This window comes from Vipera ursinii (assembly GCF_947247035.1).
Source record: "Vipera ursinii genome assembly, chromosome: 4".
NCBI lineage: Eukaryota > Metazoa > Chordata > Lepidosauria > Squamata > Viperidae > Vipera > Vipera ursinii.
In genome coordinates, this window is record NC_139514.1 from 72,293,199 (window position 1) to 72,315,598 (window position 22,400).

The 22,400-nt window shown below is 41.3% G+C and overlaps 1 protein-coding gene across 1 annotated transcript in view; it reads left to right on the plus strand.

Annotated features, from left to right (window-relative positions):
* Positions 1 to 3,324: 3,324 nt before the first annotated feature.
* GPR143 (G protein-coupled receptor 143) overlaps positions 3,325 to 22,400 on the plus strand; it is a gene marked incomplete at its 5' end in the record, with an annotated part of 30,826 nt that continues 11,750 nt past the window's right edge. The window contains 6 exons of the mRNA XM_083362012.1: positions 3,325 to 3,568; positions 7,995 to 8,104; positions 18,255 to 18,349; positions 19,377 to 19,469; positions 21,017 to 21,126; positions 21,323 to 21,431. Coding sequence (XP_083218138.1) covers positions 3,325 to 3,568; positions 7,995 to 8,104; positions 18,255 to 18,349; positions 19,377 to 19,469; positions 21,017 to 21,126; positions 21,323 to 21,431 — 761 coding nt within the window. The remainder of the gene's footprint in view (positions 3,569 to 7,994; positions 8,105 to 18,254; positions 18,350 to 19,376; positions 19,470 to 21,016; positions 21,127 to 21,322; positions 21,432 to 22,400) is intronic.

The window sequence follows — 22,400 nt, forward strand, 5'->3', positions numbered from 1 at the left end:
CTTGTCAGGAGTTGGTGGCTGCCTCACCAATCATCATGATCGCTAGCGTATGGGGAACAGGAAGGTTGCTCCCCCCTTCTCATCTCTAGCTCTTCAAATCTTTCCACCAACTTCTCCACTGACTGACTATGGCTGCGGACAGGTACTTCCACTCACCCAAGTCCTCAGAGGTATATGATTTTGTGGTTCTCCACCGGTCTGGGGAATGTGACATGCGGGAATCCCTTCCTAGCATCTCCACCTCTCCCGCCTTTGAAGCACTTGAGGGTGGCAAGGGCATCTCGAGGTGTCTGGAGTCTTTGCTGGGTAGGGTCTATTCTGACGACCAGATCAGTTGTCCTTGTGGCTTGGGCTTTGCCCCCAGCTGGGAGGCATAAAAAAATTCCTTCTCCAATGGCTTACTGGCTATTGCTTCCCCCTCTGGGGTAGCAGCCGCTGCCGGGGTGTTGGTTTCAGGCGTTCTCTCTTTCTTCATGCTGAGATCTTCTTCGAATCTTTGTCAGCTTATCCCTCGATTCTAGGGACAGCGACTGGGCTCAGGAACCCAAGATAGTTAGGAAAAAGTTTGAGTTTGAGTTTTTGGCTTAATGTCATGGTTCCGACAGATGAAACTCTTCAAAAGAACTTCGAGGCATTGTTTATCTTAAACGATCTTTTATTTGAGTAGCATAATATTGGCACTTAGATAATCAAAGCCAAAAACTGAATTCCCCTCCCCTGGGCACATAGTATCAAAGCACAATTCCCTCCTCCAATTAATAGTCATAAATGGCATTCCCCAATTAGCTTGAAGCATGGGCTTTCTCTCCAGCTTTCCAGCCCGCCAATTCTTAATCAGCTCTGGGCTGAATAACCTTGATTCTCACGCTAAGTTTAGTGTTGTTATGTATAGCTGGACTCTCATTCACATCCCCCCATCCCAGTATCATCTAACTCTAAAAGTGAAAAGGAAAAAATGGCTACATTTCCATCTATTGTCAATGCAAAAACATCCAATGTTAGCAGCGTTGACACCATATTGCAGTCATGCTGTCTCCATTTCAAAGTATCCTGTTTCTTTCTTATGTAGATGTAAAGGGCCAGAGAAATCAAAGTCTTCCTCTTTCAAAATAGTTTTAAAAACTAGTTCTAAATGTGTAAAATGGATGAGCAATTTCAAAGACAGTTTACCTTACAGAAATTTAATGTTAAGAGCGTGGTGCAACATGGTTATACAAAAGAAGATTTGGTTTTGCTGCCTAATAGACCTTCCTGTCAGTCTAAAACAGGGGTGTCAAACTGGGGGCCCATGGGCTGGATGAGTCACATGCCATTCACGCCCACCCCAGCTCCGCAAAGGCAAAAAACATTGTGATCTGTCACAATACGTCACGTGATGTGATTGATTTTGACACCTGTGGTCTAACATAAAGGCATGCATTTTATACACCAAAATAAACTCCTGTGCTCTTTCAGAAACTCTTAAAAATGTCCCTCTCCCTTTATCATGACATCAGATTAATTCTGCAATTAGTCGTATGCTTATTTAGAAATGAAGAATTTATTTATGTATGTTATACACACACACACAAACACAAAAGAAATACAATCCCACTCAGTGAAAGCAGTAAAATAGAATTTGTGAACCATTATTTAAGATGAAATTGTGACCAAATACATGGCTTGAAAATTATCTTGAAGACAAAAATTATTCAAAACCTTTGCCAATAAAAAATAGAAAAGAATGTTGACAGTAAAAAGTTAATTGTGGACAGTAATGTCATAGACTAAACTACTGTAGCTTCAAGAGCATTTCAGAACATCGCAACCTACTTCAGGAATGTAATACTTTAATTAGTGTATAATACATGTGGTAACACAAGGTTTCACAACTTGCATATTCAATGCAAAAGCAGTACAGAAGTAGAAAAGTATACAAATGCTTAACATAAAATGTGATAAGAAAAAAAATTGACTCCACCAATAGTCAAGGATATACATTGTAATTGAGTAGCCTCATGGAAAAGATAATGGATTGACCTCATTATACAACAGATCAGTGTCCGACAACTATCCTTGATTGGATACATGACCTTGAAAGACACCCAAATAAATATTTGCAGTCAGTTGAAGAGGACTTAATCCTGTAATGGACTGATTTGGGCTGATGATACTGATTTACGTAAAAATAAGTCTTATCAACTAAAATACATATCATATCATTGAACATACTTTTAAGATGAAAATACAAAGAACAGACTGAGCTGTTAATTAAAAAGAAATACCCAAATGCTGGGGTAAATTCTGGCCTTTAGTTCTATTTTTTTTAAGAAAACAAACTTCTTAATAAAAGACAACTTTCCAGTCTACTAACTTGAATCTAGTGCTATGTTTTTCAAGCTTGGCAACTTTAAGTGGACCAACTCCCAGAATTCCCTTTCCAGCACACAAACTAGAGAATTTTGGGAGTTGAAACCACAGACCTTAAATTTGCCAAGTTTGAAAAATACTGATCTAGTGACAGGTTACTGAGCCTAGGCTGCAAAAGCCCAGTAGACATCGCTAGATAGCTGCGGTGATGCAAAAATTCTACAATGTTGTCATTATCTAGTTTTCATATGGATTTCTGAGCTCAGATGCCGTATGATAGTGCAAAGTGGAAATTCAAGATGCAGTTGATGGAAGAATGAGGGTGAGGATTCGTTCTCTGAGTTTGTGGGTTGGTTTCTGAATGTTTCGTTACCATGTTAGTTAACATCTTCAGCTGAGTTTAGGGGATGTCAGTCAGTGCCAGTGTTCTGTTTATAAGGGCTTCAGGCAGGGTGCATCTAGTGAGGGTCTTATGATGGGTCTTGTGATGGGGAGGTTACATCAGGTCAGGGTCACTGGGATGTGAACTGCTTGTAGGGGAGGGGGTTGTGTGGGTTGGTTGAGGGCTGGTACTGTCTCTGGTTGGCTGTGTGGCTGATTCGGATTCTACTTTGGATTCTGAGAGAATGAACTTCACCCTCATCCTACACCAGAGCTACAGGTATTCGCTACTATTGATGGAGGAATGCTGAAGCAGTAACTAAAAGCATCTCTCTCTCTCTCTCTGTCTCTCTCTCTCTCTCACACACACACACACGCACGCAGAGGTTCGGAAAAAAACAAAAAACGGAGCCGGGAATGGCAGCTCCAGGGGCTTTAATCGCCACTTCGCCACATGATCTGGCTATCGCGTGACTCCCTAATTCTAAGTTGCAGCAGGAACAAGACGGAAAGCCTGCAAGAGCTTCCTACGAGCGAGCGAAAGCGTCTGGCCCTTCGTCCCACCCCGACCCTTTAGTTTCCCCCAAACTTGCTATGGCCTCTCCGAGGCTGGAAACCTTCTGTTGCCCCAACCGGGACGTCTCCACGCAGCTTGTGGTGTCTTTCAAGTCAGAGGTCTTTTGCGGGGTCTGCTTTGGCAGCGCCTCTGCCGGGATTCTCTTGAGCGCCCTGCAACTCCTCCCGAAGAAGGATCGGGGCTCCCGAGGAATTTCCAAGGCTTCCTCCTCCACCATCATCCTCCTCCTCATCTCGGCATGTGACATGCTGGGCTCTCTGGGTAAGAAGGTCACTTCTGGTGATATGGGCGACTATATACATTTGATAACTAAATCAATCCCACCAAAGAGCAGAGAGAGAGGAAGAGAGACGGAGGGGCTGGGAGAAAGCCGCCTAAGGATATTTTAATATGAGACTAAGGTAGACGATGTTAGAGAAACGAATAAGTAAGTAATAAGTACTTTGACAATGCACATCAATGGTTTGGAATCCAGTGGAGCTTCACTAGCATTGCAGCCTGGTTTCTGCTTTGCAGGTGATTTTAAGTGGACCTACTCCTAAGTCAGGAAGTATGAAATTTCAGATGTTTAAGACGGGATCTCTTTTTCTATTCATTAACTCTTGTTCTGTTAGCAGTTGGTTTTGTGGAACTAAATACACCACACAATACTTGGAATATGAAATTTTAATAGGGAATATTAAAGCAGGGGGTTGGACTAGAAGACCTACAAGGTCCCTCCCAACTCTGTTATTCTTAATATGTATTATTCTAGGACAACAATACCAGTAAATTAGAACCTCTGACATAAAGAAAAACAATAGACAAATAAAGGTAACACTGTCTGGTACAGTATGTTGAAATTTATTCCTGGACTTTCTGATATGCAATAAACCATTATATGTTATTTCAAAGTGAGATACGGTTTGGGATTTGTATTTGTGATTTGGATTGCAGTTGCTATCACTTCATTTTAGTATGATATAAAAAGCCAGCTGCTCTGTTGCTGTTGCCTAATTGGTTTGTCTATTAGTATGTAAGCATTCTTGATCCTCTTTCCACAAATATAATACTCAAGACCAGGGCTTTTTTTGTCATAGAACGCTCAGAATGGAGTTCTGGCACCTTTTTTGGATGGAACCTTGTAGGGTAGGCAAGGCAGGTTGTATGACGTGTGAGTTTCGGCACCTTTTTCTTTTACAAAAAAAGCACTGGTCAAGACTCATAATTTGATAAATCTGAGGTCAAATATGACCAGAATTGTTCTTAAACTTGTTCTGAATATACATAGAAATATCTTTGGATATGATGGGAATTGCTTTTTAATCCACATGCAGTTGGACTTTGTATGCACTACAACAGAAAGTAATTTTTTAAAAGATAAATTAGTTAGGTAGATGAAATAGTAGTGAATATTAATTATTTATTATTATTATTAATTTTATTTGTATACCGCCCTTCTCCCGAAGGACTCAGGGCGGTGAACAGGGCAATACATATTAAAAAAAACAAGATACAAAAATTAAAAACGATTAAACAAAATGCCCACGAATAAGTTAAAACACATTAAAAAGTAGGTTAAAACCGATTAGTAAAACCCAACCCCATCCCATCAGGCCAGCTTGTTCGAAAAGGTAGGCTTTGAGATTACGCCGGAAGGAGTGGAGGTCAGGCGCCATCCAGAGCTCAACCGGAAGATGGTTCCATAAATCCGGCGCGCCCACAGAGAACGCCCTCCCCCTGGGGGCCACCAGTCGACATTCTTTGACCGGTGGCACCCTGAGGAGGCCCTCTCTGTGGGAGCGTACTGGGCGGAGGGAAGTTGACGCCGGCCGCAGGTGCTCCCCAAGGTATTCCGGACCCATGCCATGTAGGGCTTTGTAGGTCATTACCAACACCTTGAATCTCACCCAGAAGACAACTGGAAGCCAATGCAGCTCGCGGAGGAGAGGTGTAACATGGGAGTGTCGGGAAACTCCCAACACAACTCTCGCGGCTGCATTCTGTACCAGCTGGAGCCTCCGAGTGGAGCTGTAGAGAGCGTTGCAGTAGTCCAGACGAGAGGTCATGAGGGCGTGAGTGACCGTACGTAAGGCATCCCGGTCTAGATAGGGCCGCAACTGGCGCACCAGGTGAACCTGGGCGAAGGCCTCCCTAGTCACAGCTACTATATAGTCTTCTAGAGAAAGCTGTGAATCTAGGAGGACTCCCAAGTTGCGAGCCCTATCTACGGGGGGTAATAACTCACCCCCCATAGAGAGACATGGGATATCCTGAATATCCCGAGATGCCGGTACGCACAGCCACTTGGTCTTGTCAGGGTTGAGTCGAAGCCTGTTCCTCCCCATCCAGATTTGAACCACCTCCAGGCAGCGGGACATCACGTCGAGGGCATCACTGGGGTGGTTTGGGGTCGAAATGAAAAGCTGGGTATCATCAGCATACTGATGATACCCAACTCCAAAACCACGAATGATCTCACCCAGCGGTTTCATGTAGATGTTGAACAGGAGAGGCGAGAGGACCGACCCCTGAGGGACTCCACAAGCGAGAGGCCTCGAGGTCGACCTCTACCCCCCTGCCAACACCGACTGCGGGCGTCCCAGGAGATAGGAGGAGAACCACTGAAGGACCGTGCCTCCCACTCCCAATCCCCTGAGACGCCGCAGCAAGATACCATGGTCGATGGTATCAAAAGCCGCTGAGAGGTCTAATAGGACTAGGACAGAGGAATATCTCCTGTCCCGAGCCCTCCAGAGATCATTCACCAGAGCCACCAATGCCATCTCCATGCTGTACCTGGGCCTGAAGCCCGATTGGTACGGGTCTAGATCATCCGCTTCATCCAGAACCAGAGGAAGCTGATGCGCCACCACACTCTCAACAACCTTCGCAAGAAAGCGAAGGTTGGAGACCGGATGAAAGTTATTTAACACAGCTGGGTCCAAGGCAGGCTTCTTGAGGAGAGGTCTCACCGCCGCCTCCTTCAAGGCGGCAGGGAAACTACCCTCACTCAAAGAGGCAGATATAACTGCCTGGAACCAGCCTCGTGTCCCCTCCCGGGCTGCATAAGCCAGCCAGGAAGGGCACGGGTCCAATAAACATGTGGTGGAGCTCAGCCTCCCCATAATCCTGTCCACTTCCTCCGGAGTCACAGGATCGAACTCCTCCCAGATAACATTGACAAGACCACCCATGTCCTGATCGTCAGACTCTGCCCAGTCGGAGTCCAAACCGGTCCGAATCCGAGTTTCACAGTTTAACCATAATCTCCAATGAAAAACTGATTAATGTGTTAAAAGTGACTCAGACAGAATATGAAGGAAATTGAATCTACTGCATTTTTAAAAAATGTGTTTATTTAGATATAGATTTTGCTTTTCCAGTATTTGTAATAGTTTGCTAAAAAATTCCCTTAAAAATCTCTCTTTTCCCCTTGTATCATGAAAGGTATTAATGAAAGCAGAATGGGAGGGAGGAAGGAAAAGAGAGCTCTCATTGACCTATTTATTTTCACTGCCACATTTCCTCTAAAGAATTTGACTAAAACTACTCAGTTTTTAATCCCTTACATGTCTCAGTTCATGAATGAAATCTATCCTTTCAGATCTAGGCATTCACATGACCTTAGTGATAATTTGAAAGCTGGGTCTGCTGACAAGCATATGATTTTTCCCAATCCTTCTCCCACAACACAGCCATAGAAGACAATTCCCATTAATCCAGTCAGTGGTTCTTGCAGTAGTATGCAGTCTTACTGTGATAAAGGTCACTGAGAATGCAGATTATTCCATCTTTCTTTCTAGAAAATGGCTAGGATTAGCCAGAGAACTGACAGGGGATTCTTATATTGCTGATCCTTTCCTTATTGGCCAGGCAGGCAGCTGTGGACCAGAAGATGGAAGGCGGAAATGTATGCATGTGAGGGAGTAAAACTGTAATACTTCTAATCCTGATTCATACCAGTTTCTACATTTTCTCTCCCAATACATACACAGAAGCAAAGTTGCTAGAGGGATCACCAACCCTTTAACTGTCAGAACAAAACCTTTACCAAAATATCATTTGAAAAGGAAAATACACTCCCATTGTAATAAAAATAGACTTTTAATGAAAGATAAAAACAAAAGAGATGGGTGTCCTCAATCCTGTTTAATCTCACATAAGACAAGGGGGGAGAAAAAATAGATAAAAAGAACTTTTCCCAGTCCTTAAGGCCACATCCTGAGTTACATGGAATTAAGCTACATGGGAAATAAGCATTGGAAAGCAGAGCAGCAGAACCAAATCCTTATCTATCATCTACCTTTTTCCTTGATAGCTGCTGCTGTTTGTGTTTGAGGAGAAAAAGGGACAGAGAGAAATCACTGAAATAAAAACAGCAAAAATATTTGGAATATATATTTTAGAAAATGTTTTCCTCTTTCAAGGGTTTTTGAAAACAGGAACCAAACATAAAAGGGTCTTAGAATGACTAGCAACATAAATGGAATATAACACTAGTTCTAAAAATGGGCAATTATCCTTGGGAGATTCAAAATAATTCAGAATAGAATAGCTTCAAGTTATAAAAGGGAAAAATAATTCATCATAGAAAACTGAATGAAGTCTCATATTCTTTTTAATACTTTTGGAAAGTATAAAACAACATGAATATTAAAGTGGTCAGATTTGTAGCATTAATATGGATTTATTCTCTTCCTTATAGGTATAATCTTCCGATCTATCGTCTGGTTAGGGTTCCCAGACTTTGTGGCAAATATATCTTTAGTAAATCAAACTGATATATGGCCTGCTACATTCTGTGTAGGAAGTGCGGTAGGTATAAATGAAATGAATGAAATTGCTGCTAGATTGTATTGATATCTTTCTCCTTTGAAAAGGTCAGGATAGAATACTTGGGGAGTGTTCTCATTCTTTCTAATCCAGAAAAATATTGCAAATAAATAATTCAAAGATACAGGGATTCTGTCTGTCTATTTGTACAGGAAAAGAAAGGATCACAATTGATATGGGGGCACAGTAAGTAGATTAATGAAATACCAAGCTTAAAAATGGGCCTGATCCGCCCTTTGGTTGTAGAGAAAAAAATAACTGGGATGCTGTATGCAAACTAAACTGGAAATTACCCACAATAATGGTGCAAGTTACATTCCTCCAGGGCAGACAAGTCAAATACAAGGCCCGGGGGCCGGATCCAGCCTGCGAAGTGGTTTCATGTGGCCTGCAAAGCCATCCTAGAAACAGTGAGGGAATGACCCCTGCTGCCTTGGCTAGCCGGGAGCCAATGTACAATTTTGTGGTGGTCATCTATGCTGAAATACATTCAGTCTTAGCTCCACAAGGCCGTCTGGAAACAGCGAGGGACTGGCCCGTGTTGCGTCGGCACTGCCCCCTGGGCGCATGCTGCGGAGGTATCACCCTTTGTGAGGAATGAAGAAATGCACCATCGCCTGGAAGTGTCCAGCACATGGCCCTGCCTGTTTCGGGCAGGCTAAGGGCTGGGCAGCATTGCACTTCTCTTCAGATTCGTGCCACCCGACTCAGCCTCTTGGCACTGTGAGGAGAGCACCCCACTGCCTGCCAAAAGTGGGCAGGCTGGGCAGCATTGCGTAAGTAACATCGACTCTCGCGCTGTTCATGGCATCCCCTCCCCCAGAGCCCACCAAGCCAGATATGTGAAGTAGGCGAGGGCCATGTGCTGGCCACTTCCAGGCGATGGTGCATTTCTTTATTCCTCACGAAGGATGACACTTCCCCAGCTGCATTTCTTGCCTGTTTCTCTCCCTCCCTCATCTCAAATATTTTCCCACCACTTTGTTCTTAGGAAGGAAAGAAAGAAGGAAGGAGAGGGAGGGTCTGAGGGAAATCCTGCCTTAGTCCTTTCCTGCTGCCCTTTCACCATTCCCTTGTCTCCTCCTCCTGGCCTATCCTGGTGGGGTCTCCCATCGTATTGCTAAGGAACCTTTGGATACAAAGCCAGATCTCCTCACATGGAGAGGGAGTGGGCCTCCCTCTTGACTTTGCCCTCTTACCCATCATGAGCAGCCTGGCTAAGGAGAGCAAGCACAGCAGCAGCAGCCTTGAGGAGGAGGTAAGTGCAGCTGGGCAGCCTCTTGGGAAAGTGGGGCTGGGCTTAGTGCCGCAGGTGCTTGAGGGCTGGGCATTTGACCTCCGTTCCACCGTCCTGCCTCCCCCGCATGGCCTGAGAGCAGTGGCGTAGCGTGGGTTGTCAGCACCCGGGGCAAGGCAACCGGAAGCGGAAATAGAGGGGCGGGCAGGCGGTGACGTCACGGCACTGCTGAAAAGACGTGCCCCGCAGCGGCGTAGACTTTCCAAGAAGAGTCGCGCGCATGCGGGATGCTTCCAGGTCCCTCTCGAGGGCGGCTGGGCGGGGCTCCGACCTGCAAGAGCCGCTGCATTCAAGCTCGCACGTGAGCCCCGCTAAATAAAGCCACGCATGCCCACGAAGCTAGGCCGGCCGGCCAGCGGGTCCGTCTTCGCTCGGCCAAACCTGCCAGGGCGCCTGCGGGGCGCTTGTGGTTGGCCTGAGCCTGGGCGGAGAGTTGGCCGCTTCTATTTATTTTATTCAGTTTATGTGGCCGCCCATCTCACCTGCCGGACTCATTTCGCTTTGCAAGAAAGAGCAGCTCGAGAGCGGAGCCAAGCCAACTCTGTGCAGCCCTTGGGGCTCCCTGAGCAGCTCCGTGCAAGCGCGCCCCCCCAGATGTTGCGCCCGGTGTGGCCGGCCCCCCCTGCACCCCCCACGCTACGCCACTGCCTGAGAGGAACAGTGAGGCTCCTCCATTGGACCACGCCTTGGCACTTGCCCCAGTCCCATCTCCTTCTGCCAGAGACCCTCAGATCTGTCCCACTCCTGCCCAGGCCCCCATAGGCACCCTTGACGTGAATGATGTAGAGCTGGCCATGCCCACCCAGTAGGCCATACACAGTCCAACTATGCCCACCCAGTAGGTCACGCCCACCCTGGCCACCCCCCCCCCCTAGGGAAACTGCAATGCTGATGTGGCCCTCAATGAAATTGAGTTTGACACCCCTGCTCCAGGGCATGGGCAGTGACTTGGAATGTTGGTGATTGCTCCATTCGAAGCCTTCCTCGGGTGTTGGTCATGTGATCCCAAACAGAGCTTTATATGGCCTGCTCTGCTTATGCTTCCTAGTGCACAAACATGCATTACGACTTTTGACTGTTGTTGATAAAAGGATTCTAAAGCATTCCAGAAGACGTGTTTCTCATGCTTTTGTTTCCTATATTGATAAAGTGATTCAATGTGTGAGCTTTATAGCAGAATGGAATAAGTATGTGACATTTCATGAACTGTTCACTTTTTTGTGTTCATTTATGTGCAAAGGCATGCAAGAGCCAAATCCACATATGTCACTATAAATAGATAAAAATGCTAGTGAAGTCTTTTCCTAATTAATATCCAGAACTTATTCTGGAGTCCCATAAACACTGCTACAGTATCTGGGGTTGATAGGTATGGTAGGCTCCAACATATCATGAAAAAGGTTGCAGAAGGATCTAGTGTATTGCTGATTCAAATAGCCAGAAGAACAGGGAATAATCATTATTTTTAGACTTCATAATGGCATCTGGAAATCACCTTGGGAAAGAGGAAGAAGAGCCACAGCCTAGACAACAGGATGATAAGTGGGGTGGAGAAAGTATCCTCAGAAGTCTAAAAGTGAGGGATGTGAGAGGCACTTTCAGACTTGCAAGACTCTGTAAATATATCCTTACAATAATGACAGAATTAATACTCATGGTTGTGCTTGTCTGGACTGTCTCAAACTAATATAGTCACAAATTGAAATCCACTCTGTTTGTGTTACAAATAGAAAAGAAGTTTATTAGACTTCACAACAAAGTCTAAAAAGTAACGGTTTGCGTGGTGGATTCAGGAAGGCAAACAATGTAGCCAAACACTGAACCACACCCCAAATTCCAAAATCACATATTATTATACATCCTATCGCGACGCCCCATTCCCTCCCCCATGGCCCCATTGGCTTAGGCTTTGGAGGTTACAATCTATCAGAAGCGCCTAAACAGAATACATTATCTCTGCCCCTGTTTGCTTACATTATACTAATAAGATCCCTCCCCTACTATTCTGTTTCTAGAAATGTCTCCCATCTTCTACGCTGCGAGGGGTACCAGGTACCAGAAGGTACTTAAAAACAATTCCTAGATGGTGACTCACACTGGGCCCCATGGCAACTCCTGTTCTCCCCCTCCCTCCACTTGAGGCCTGTATTTTTCCCCATATTCTCAAAAGCATCTACTCAAGCAATTGATTATAAAATGATTATTATAAAATATAAAATATGATTACATGATAATACTAAAAGCATATATATATTTATTTTTAAACTTCCTCACTACTTCCAGTTATTTTCCACAAATCCACCCTTTTTCTTTTTACCTATTCTTTAAAAATAAAACATTAAAATCTTTCCAAATTTCTTTGTATTTCTAATTTCTTTTCAAATTCTACAAAATTAGTTTCTTCATTGATTTGTGTAAGGTTATACATTTTTCTCCCTAATGATTCCTTCTGATTAATTTGTATTATTCCTTCCACAGTACTCTGAACAATATTCTTAATGTGAGGGATAAGACAAGGTAAAAACATTAATCCCATAATGATTATTACAAGCATAAACAAAGCTTGCTTCCAATTTCTAAAAATTCCCCCTAAAAAGCCATTATCATCCAAGTTTGTAAATGTGCTAATTTTCGCATTTTATTAGTAATTTCTTCTATAACGTTTCCGTTATCATCTATTTGCAAACAACAGTTAGGTTAAATTTTACACACACACCTCCTTCTCTTAAATCTATCCATAATTTGAATATCACTATCTCCCAAAATAATTGAATTTAGGTCAGGTTGTGTTTCCGGTGTCTCAATTTCAATTTCTCCTATTGGGTATGTGGGATAAAAAGGCTCTTTTGGTGTCGGACCTTTACACATTTGTAACCAATCTTCCACTATTACTATGTCACAAGGTTCTTCATAGGGACAGACTGGTCCACAATCACAGTAGTGATAACAACAACAGCATTCAGTGATACAGTTGCAATCACAGAACCAACATATTATATAAGGGTTTGTAGAATGCAGAGGTCCACAGCTTCCTCTGGAATCCTTTGGATGGTACAGCATAGGCCACCACTCAGATCGAAAAAGCCAGAAAGCTGCTGCTCCTACAATGAAAAAAACCACAAACAAAATCCAAGCTATTCATCCCACAATAATCACATCAGTTTTTGGTAATTTTTATTCACAGCGGGTCTTCTCCAGGAATTATTTTCCACTCTTTTGGCTCCACCCTTTTTCTTTCTTTCAAACTGCTGTTTCAGTTGTTAGGAGGACTTGGTAGGGACCATCCCAGGCTGGAGTAAGTTTTTCTTCACGCCAGCTTTTTATCAGGACCCAATCACCAGGCTGAAACTTGTGAACAGCAAACTCCAATGGAGGTGTCTGGGTTAGCAATCCTTGTTTCCTGAGAAAAGACAAAGCAGAAAACAGCCCCAGTATCTAATCCTTTATAAACATGTCATTAGTTTCATATTGTGGAATTTCCCCCACTTGAGATAATTTAAATTCAACTTGAACGCATTGAAATAGCCTCACCACTAGATATTATAGAGCTTTTTATTTACTTGTTTACATATCATACATTTATCACAGATTTATTTAATGAGTATAAATACAACCATCCTGTTTTTCTTAAAGTATCACTCATCCCTTGCAACCCCCTTTCAGTGGCTGCTTCTGTGTCCTAGCTATTTTTTTTCTTTCTTTTCAACATCCGTCTTCCATCTTGCAACATCCACCTCTCACTTTCTTCTACTTCCCATGTTTCTCTCTTTCTCAAAGGAACTCTGCTTGTTCCCAAACTCTCTTCTAGGAGATTTTTCCTGCTTATCACTTGCTGTACCTGTTGCTACCATCATCTTACTTTTCTGCCTTACTTTCTCTGTATCCCTCTGAACATACACTTTCTGAGCCTCTTTCAATAAATCATTGATTGGTTTGGCTGTCCAATCATCCAATTTCTGTAGCTTTTTATTTATATCAGGTCAGAATTTAGTAACAAATTGAACTCTGATCAGTGGTGCATTGGCAGCATCATCTGAATCCATCCCTGTATATTTACGCATACCATCTTTTAGTCTTTGCAAAAAGGCAGCTGGGGATTCATCCTTCTCTTGTTCTATCTGCAATGCCTTGGTCATATTTTGAGCCTTTGGTATTGCTTCTTTCATTCCTGTAATTATAAGATTTCTCATATCTTCCATATTTTGTCTTCCAGCCAAATCATTGTTATCCCAGTATAGTCTGGCAAGAGGAAGCTTTACATCTGCCACCAGCCCCCCATTTGGGTGTTCCCTAGTCCAAATTGCTGCTGCTGCAGTTCTAATTAATTGTCTTTCTTCAGCCGAACATAAAGAATTTAAAATAGCCATCAGTTCATCCCAGATATAAATGTTTGGTCCTAATAAATTATCCAACTGTTCAGCAGCCCTCAGCGGGTTCTCAATTAGATTTTTCAATTCTTTTTTTTTTAAATGCCCTTACTTCAGATGCCTTTAACAGCTCTTGGACAAAGCTTATCCTTGGGACATTTGTTCCCATCTACCCCATTTGGCACCTCCCTTAAGGGGAAAGCTGGTATATTTGGATGTTTATCAAAGGGAAAATTTTCAATGTCCTTTTTACAATGTTCGATTTCTCTTAGGTATTATTTTCTATCAGTGTGTCCTGCACACAGACATAAAAACATAAAAATTAAAACAACAACAACAAAAAGCAACTCTACAACAATAAATAAATAAACAAGCTTAATAAGATTTTCTGAGTTACTGAAATAGTCCTATATCAAACTTTAATATTGCTTTTAATATAAAGATAGTCAAATTCCAATTTAATCCTATTCCAATCAGATGGAAACAAATTTCCATCAAGTAGGTTAAAACTTACAAATCTAAGCAAAAGAATTCAAAGTAATTTCTTTTGGTTGATGAATATATATGTCTAACTAAAACTCAATTTCCAAAAAAGATTGTCCAAAAATTAATCTCTCCTCTTTCGAGTAAAAAATTTGTAAGCTGAAACTGCAAGAGTGGGCATTAAATTTCACATCCACCCCCCTTCCTCAGACCAAAATTCTAAGCAGAAAAAAATGGTTAAAACGACCAGCCCTCCCCTCTTCTGGCTGTCTCTCTCTTTCTCACTCTTAAAGTAACACAGCGGGGGTGGGGGGGAGTAAAAGAAACTTTACAAAAATCTCACCACTAAAAAAAATAGTTTGCTCTCCTTTACATGCATTTTCTATAAATTCTCTCACACATCATCCATGGCTTTTACAACAATAAAATCTGCAGTTTACTGTTCCTTTCACAGCCTGGGACGGGGTGGGGGTGGTAGGTGGGTTTGAGGGCTAACACACTCACATTTACATATCAGCAAATTAACTCATTCACTTCCATTCCAACTGTCTGCATAAACAATTTCACATACAAAACTTTCATTTCATACTTTCTCTAGGCAAACCATACATTTTTAAATAAGGCCTTTTTGTTTATTTTTATTAGACACAACACAAATAGACACACATACACTACCTCCACACTCCTCTAACAAAAATGAACTATTCACTGCCTGGAATCTAACAGGCACAAAAACTTCTTTTATTAACATATATATTTAATGCTTGACATAGCCAATTTTTAAAACTTACATATTTCCATATTTTGAGCAATAGGATTTCTTGGCCACTCAAAATAACAATATTGAATCATGGTACCTTTGCTAACCTTGCCCTAAGGGACTTTCCAGGGGACACCTTATCCCCTTACTGGCCTTATTGCCCATGACTGGTCTTTCCCTGCCTGTGAGGCCCCCAACACACACAGTCAACCCATTAATAAGAGTCCCAAAGGATTCTCTTTATCTACATTTAGTTTGGGATTTTTTACTAATTTTCTTCACACATTTCTTTTCTGGGAACACTCCGAGAATTGCTTATACTGGTTTACCTTACTGTTATCTTATCCTTACCAATCTAATGAGACCAACTTTCGCTTCACCAAGCTCCTGCTTCCCCTCTTACAGAAGGGTCAGCTCCCACTCCGTCTTGCTACCCCCAGTGGTACTCGGGATGTCTAATGCACTCCTCTCACAGATCTCAGATGCAAACAGTCCTACCCAGTCCTCATCTGCTGGTTTACCGTACTGCTATCTTATCCTTACCAATCTAATGAGACCAACTTTCGCTTCACCAAGCTCCTGCTTCCCCTCTTACAGAGGGGTCAGCTCCCACTCCGTCTTGCTACCCCCAGTGGTACTCGGGATGTCTAATGCACTCCTCTCACAGATATCAGATGCAAACAGTCCTACCCAGTACTCATCTGCTGGTTTACCGTACTGCTATCTTATCCTTACCAATCTAATGAGACCAACTTTCGCTTCACCAAGCTCCTGCTTCCCCTCTTACAGAGGGGTCAGTTCCTACTCCGTCTTGCTACCCCCAGTGGTACTCGGGATGCCTAATGCACTCCTCCCACAGATCTCAAGCAGTCCTACCCAGCCCTCTCCCAAACGCCTAGGAGGTTTTCATCTGTCCACCCCAGATCTTACTCACCTAGGTCCGTGCACGAAGTTACCCGGTATTTCCTGAGGCCTGAGGCCGGCAATCTCTGTTCCTGTTCCCCTTCACACTTCTGTTCTATTTGTAAGTTCCACAGGTTTTTGGGGCTCTAGGGTTCATTCAGCACTCACCACTCCCGGAGTTCGAAGCTGGACTGTCGAACTCGACAGGGCACGCCTTCCACATCGTCCACCAAGTTAGGGAGTCGTGAATGAAATCCTGTTGAGTCCCGGGTTTCGGCACCAAAAATTGTTAGACACAAAAATAGTCACAAATTGAAATCCACTCTGTTTGTGTTACAAATAGAAAAGAAGTTTATTAGACTTCACAACAAAGTCTAAAAAGTAACGGTTTGCAAAGCGTGGTGGATTCAGGAAGGCAAACAATGCAGCCAAACACTGAACCACACCCCAAATTCCAAAATCACATATTATTATACATCCTATCGCGACGCCCCATTCCCTCCCCCATGGCCCCATTGGCTTAGGCTTTGGAGGTTACAATCTATCAGAAGTGCCTAAACAGAATACATTATCTCTGCCCCTGTTTGCTTACATTATACTAATAAGATCCCTCCCCTACTATCCTGTTTCTAGAAATGTCTCCCATCTTCTACACCTGCCAGGGGTACCAGGTACCAGAAGGTACTTAAAAACAATTCCAAGATGGTGACTCACACTGGGCCCCATGGCAACTCCTGTTCTCCCCCTCCCTCCACTTGAGGCCTGTATTTTTCCCCATATTCTCAAAGCATCTACTCAAGCAATTGATTATAAAATGATTATTATAAAATATAAAATATGATTACATGATAATACTAAAAGCATATATATTTTTATTTTTAAACTTCCTCACTACTTCCAGTTATTTTCCACAGTATTAGACTGGTTTGATACAAAACTCTTCTCCAACCACGTTCAGGACTGATCAGTAACTACTTTATTTCCTGAAGTCATACAATTTCTCCCAGTACAGCTCTTAAATATTCTGAGTTGAAGTTCTACAGCATTTCTTAATATGAGCTTTTAAAACTTTTCAGGCAAATCTATAGTGAGCTCATAGGTTATAGGATTTGGTAAAAGCACTCTTATATTAGTTCTCAGTTTTTATTTTTTATTTATGCTAGTAATAACAATTTTGTGACTTTTACAAAAATACATTTTTATATAAATAAAAAAACAGGTGATGGTCTAAAGCAGCAAATCAATAGCCCATTTATTTAGTAATAATCATCTTCAATTTACTTAACTTCTGCTTTTCATTTAATTTTCTGTTAATGTTTTTAGAGCAGCATTTGCTTTCAATTGGGTTTTTTAAAGCTGAATTTCATTTTTTTCTTTGAGAAAAAAGTTTGACTTTCAGTATTGCATGCAACACGATTAAATTATAACTTTCTGTAGGTAAGCTATATAGTAACCTTTGGCAATAATGACTAAAAAGATGTAAGATGAAAGTAACTTAAGTAAAAATAAACAATTGAAGGAATTGAAGTGGAAGTCAAATAGAAATAAAGCTTCAGACCAATGTAATATGCAGTGAAAATCCAGTTCCTATGAGAAAAAATGCTACAACTTGTAACTACTGATTAAGAACTGATAAATGATCTAAACAAAATGTGTGAATTATGTGCATGCCATGGAATTTAGTTTGATTGAAAACTGCATATTCTAATTTCCATCCAACTTTCATGAGAAATATGTGCAACCAAGTTTAATATATTTAATTTTGTCGTGATGTACAGTCACTAGTCCTGAGTAACCAAGATTATGAGAATCACTCTTAGTTTTCTTTAGTTTGATTTCTCAAAGTATGCCATGCTTAAAGAGCTTTTTAATATCTTACTTGTTTTTTGGAGGAAAAAAGAGAATAGATTGTACATTTGCATTATGCAGAATTTTGGATTTGATTCTAAAAATCCATGCAGCTGTCTGTATCTCTTTAAAGTAGCTGTGTTTTTTCCTATACTCATGTGGCTATTGGTGAGATCAGTGGTAAAATTCTGGAAAAATACAGATATGGTAAAGACCCGTATTCATGCTCTGAACAATCTAAAACTTTTTTTTCAAATTATTTGAATTTGAAGCACTGAGCAAACTTATTACGTATATCTGAATTTAGGAAGAACATGGGTAGGTGGAAATTATTTGACCCAATTGTCTTTGGTGTTCTGTTCTGTGTAATATACTGAACACAGCTGGACATAACATTTCAGACTTACGGGTAACAATATTTCAATAATCCAGTTCTAAGTCCCTATGGTACGTGATTTTCTGTTTGTTTCTCAGATGTGGATCCAACTTTTGTACAGTGCTGTCTTTTGGTGGCTGTTTTGCTATGCTGTGGATTCGTACTTGGTAGTTAAAAGATCAGCAGGAGTAAGGTATCACCAATGAACATTATATTTTAAACATGGGGTATTTTCAGGATGACATATTTTCATAGTTAAGTGTACATTTAGATAGCTTTCTCTTCATGGATGAATATGAATAACTATTTGCTTAATAATTAATATGAGAGCCAATTTGGTGTAGTGGTTAAGGCTGTGGTGGCTAACCTATGGCATGCGTGCCACAGGTGGCATACAGCGCCCTCTCTGTGGGCACATGCACTGTTGCCCCCGTCCTAGGCCTTCAGCTGGGTTTTATAAAACCTTTTTGCTTTAGGCCTCCGCCGCCATGTGAGGAAAAAAAGGTTCAATCAATCAATCAATTTCAACTTCTTGCGGGGAAAAAAAAGATCTTGCAAAGTTGGAATTGATTGATTGATTGAACTTTTTAGCCCCACCCAATCTGCTGTTACCACTGCAGCCATGTCCACCCAATGGGCCACGCCTACCCAATGGGCCACGCCCACCCAGCAGCTGATGATACATAAGTGGGTTTTGGGTTTTAATTTGGGCACTTGGTTTCTAAAAGGTTTGCCATCTCTGGGTTAAGGCATTAAGGTAAATACCAGGCAACTGTGAGTTCAAGTCCTGTCTTAGGCACAGAGCCAGCTGGGTGACCTTGGATCAATCACTTTCTCTCAGCCCTAGGAAAAAGGCAAAGTCAAACTATTTCTGAAAAACTTGCCTAGTAAAATACAAGCACTTGTCCAGGCAATGTCTGAGAATTGAACACAACTGAGCGGGAAAAAATATATTTCCTTGCTATTTAATATTTGCTATCAACGTTTAATTGGGTTTTATTCTGTTTGCTGTAGAATGTGTATTTTCATATTGATATTTTCTATTGTGATATTGCTTTGAAAAGATGTAAACTGAAACTTTTCAAAAGCTTATCTTTGTATTCTTTTTTCACCATCAGTTGTAACTTGCCTTGTAATTTATATGAATGGAATTCATATAATTTTTGAAGTTGACAAGGAACAATATTCACATTTTATTTTTCTGTACAATATCATTCTAGCACTATTGTTTTGTACCATATGATGACATGGGGCTTGGCAATTTTGCTGTGCATGGAGGGAGTTGCTATGCTCTATTATCCTTCAGTTTCTAGGTAAGTGAGTGATGGGAAGGCTTGGAAAAAAACAGAAAGATTGGGGAAAAACAGGGTTTCCCCCCCATTTTTTTCCCTTTTTTCCAAAGCTGTTTGGGGAAAAATGAAAAAAAACCCGTTTTTTTTTTTCAATTTTTCCAGTTTTTTTCCAGGCCTTCCCATCTAATATTACTAATGTTGTCTGAATTTTAAATCATTTCAATAATTTGTTTAAATCAAAGGACACTGAAGGCTATTGGTTAGGTCCATATTTATTAAAAGGCAGGGAATCTAACATTTGAAAGCCAGCTTCACTGCCCAGGTATACAATGGAATCCAACCTTGTTATGTTGTTCAGTTTTAAGGAGATACTTTTCCACAGTCAGGAATTTGTCAGTGTCCGTAGACAGCACGGTGGAGAAAAATAAGAAAGTATATACATGTCAAAAGTAATTAAAAGATCTGAAAATATTTACTTGAATAAGTCTTAGGGTCTAATGAATGTTATAAAGAAAACCCTGCAGAGCAAGCTCTTGTCACAATACAGTGCTAATGTGGATATTGACAGGAGTCATTTTTAAGGGAACCTAAATGCATGCAAATGTTTGGGCCTTCCTCCCACTACTAGCTTTTGTTATTTAACCGCAAACATCCATTTTTCCAGAGAATTTTAATCTCACAAAGGAACGCAGTGAGAAGTGAAATTTGTATATGGAAGAAGTAACATCCTTTTTATTTGCTGATTTTTTTTGTTCCCAGTGTTCTCAAATTCTCAAATGAGCCATGTAACCAACAACCTGCTGTATTTGTATAACCAATTAAAACATTAAGAAACATATCACGCTGGAATTGCAACTGACTCTATGTCTAATTGCTGTGTAATGAGCAAGGAGGACATGAGAGAAAAGAGGAGGTGAAATAGAGGAAAGTGTATAAGAGAGAATGAGTGATCTCATAAGTTTGGGATATTGTCTTGCTCACTTCTTTAGTACAATGCATGCAAAATTGTTGCAACCTTCAAATTCTGCTTTTATATTTTACTAGCGGTCTGCCCCGATCACATTTAAAGATATTTTATCTGAATGATTTAAATGTCTTCTCCAAATGCAAGTTATGGAATCATTTGTTCTTTTCCACATAGAACTTTAGAATATGTTCATACTTAGCCTTTTGGGGGTCAGTCAGGTTAACATTAATTTTTTGCATTAGGCTGTTTTTCAAATACATTTCAATCCCTTTTCCTATTTTTCTATAAATTGGATCAATTAACTGGCCTCCGGAAAGCTTCTACCTTCATATGATTTTGCAATATAATCATTATTTCTTTGAAAAACAGTCAGTTACTGTACTATCACTGTCAGTTAAACACTATATATTTGTTCATACAAATACAGCCTTCTGTCCGGCCATCAGTCGATGCTGCCACACTGAAGACACTTATTCAATGTATTCCTATAGCCGCATTGTAAGCAAATCATAAGAAATCTTCCTTGATTAAGCAGGAAGCTTTTTCCAACTTGGGAACAAATAAATCCGAATTATAATCATCTGCTCTCCCTATTTTACAGTTGTGAAAATGGACTGGAGCATGCAATTCCACATTATGTCACCACGTATGTTCCACTGGTGCTTGTTTTGATGGTCAACCCAATTCTTTTCAGTAGAACTGTTGTTGCTGGTAAGATTCCAAATGACAATTAGATTTTTAATAGGAAAAAATGAAGATTAACAATTCTACTTACTAGGAAAGAGGCAGGGGGCAGATCCATGGTATAGTGCCTTCTGCACTCAAAACATGGCAGGCTTGCTCTAGCTAGGCAGGATCAACTTCTTTATTGAATGAACATACTTCATTTCTGCTTTCTGCTTCTCAGTTGCATCTTTATTGAAGGGAAGGCAAGGAATCTACACAGAGAATGAAAGACGGCTGGGGACAGAGATTAAAAAACGTTTTTTCAAAATTATGATGATCATCATTGTTTGGTAAGATTAAAAAAAATAAAGGAAACTTCAAAGACAGGCAAATATATGTGTTGGATTTTTGGCTGAACTATGTGTATTTTCTTGATATGTAAGTTCTCCACTTCAATTTTAATGTAGTATTATTCCTTTGTCTCTTCCTGTTATAACTCAAAACTTTTTTTTAATGTTGCCTTCGACAACAGTATTTTATCTCATATGTGATGGCCGCAGTGGTTAGAATGCAATATTGCAGGCTAATTCAGCTCACTGCCAGGAGTTTGATCCTCACTGGCTCAAGATTGACTCAGCCTTCCATCCTTCCGAGGTCGGTAAAAGGAGGAACCAGATTGTTGGGGATAATATGCTGACTCTGTAAACCTCTTAGAGTGTGCTATAAAATGGTATATAAGTGCTATTACTATTTCTATTGCTATGTAACAGCACAGCTTGATATGAATACTAATAAATAAAAAATCCATTTTGAAGATTTCCAGTATGCTGCATGGCCACCATGGACGTGTGGAAGACAACTCTTGTCTCCCTTGTCCAGTTTCGTATCACTGGGGGATGCTGAAAAGGGTTGAAAGTCTCCCAGTAGAGGCGACCAGCAAGCAAGGGCCATCACAGGAGAGCAACTCTCCCATTAGAGCCAGAGAATCTCCAAACCGGTGGACGAAAGGCTGACCATAGAGATATGGTCCGACACAAGGCTGCAGACAGCCGAAGTCGCATCTACAATCTGACATCTTTAAAGCAGCATGGAAGAGACTGGGTGAGATCTACCCCTCTTGTATCCTAATTACTTATTTACCTGCATAAGCTGCTAAAGTATTTTTGCCCTGTGGTGAGGGAAGGGAGATTTTACCCCTCCCTCCAGAAATAGCAGCGATCAACTACCCAAGGGAGTTTAAAACATTGAAAAAAATACTAGGATCCTAATTGGAACTCTATTTTCTAAAATTGGTGGATTATAAGATTTTTAATTGTCTA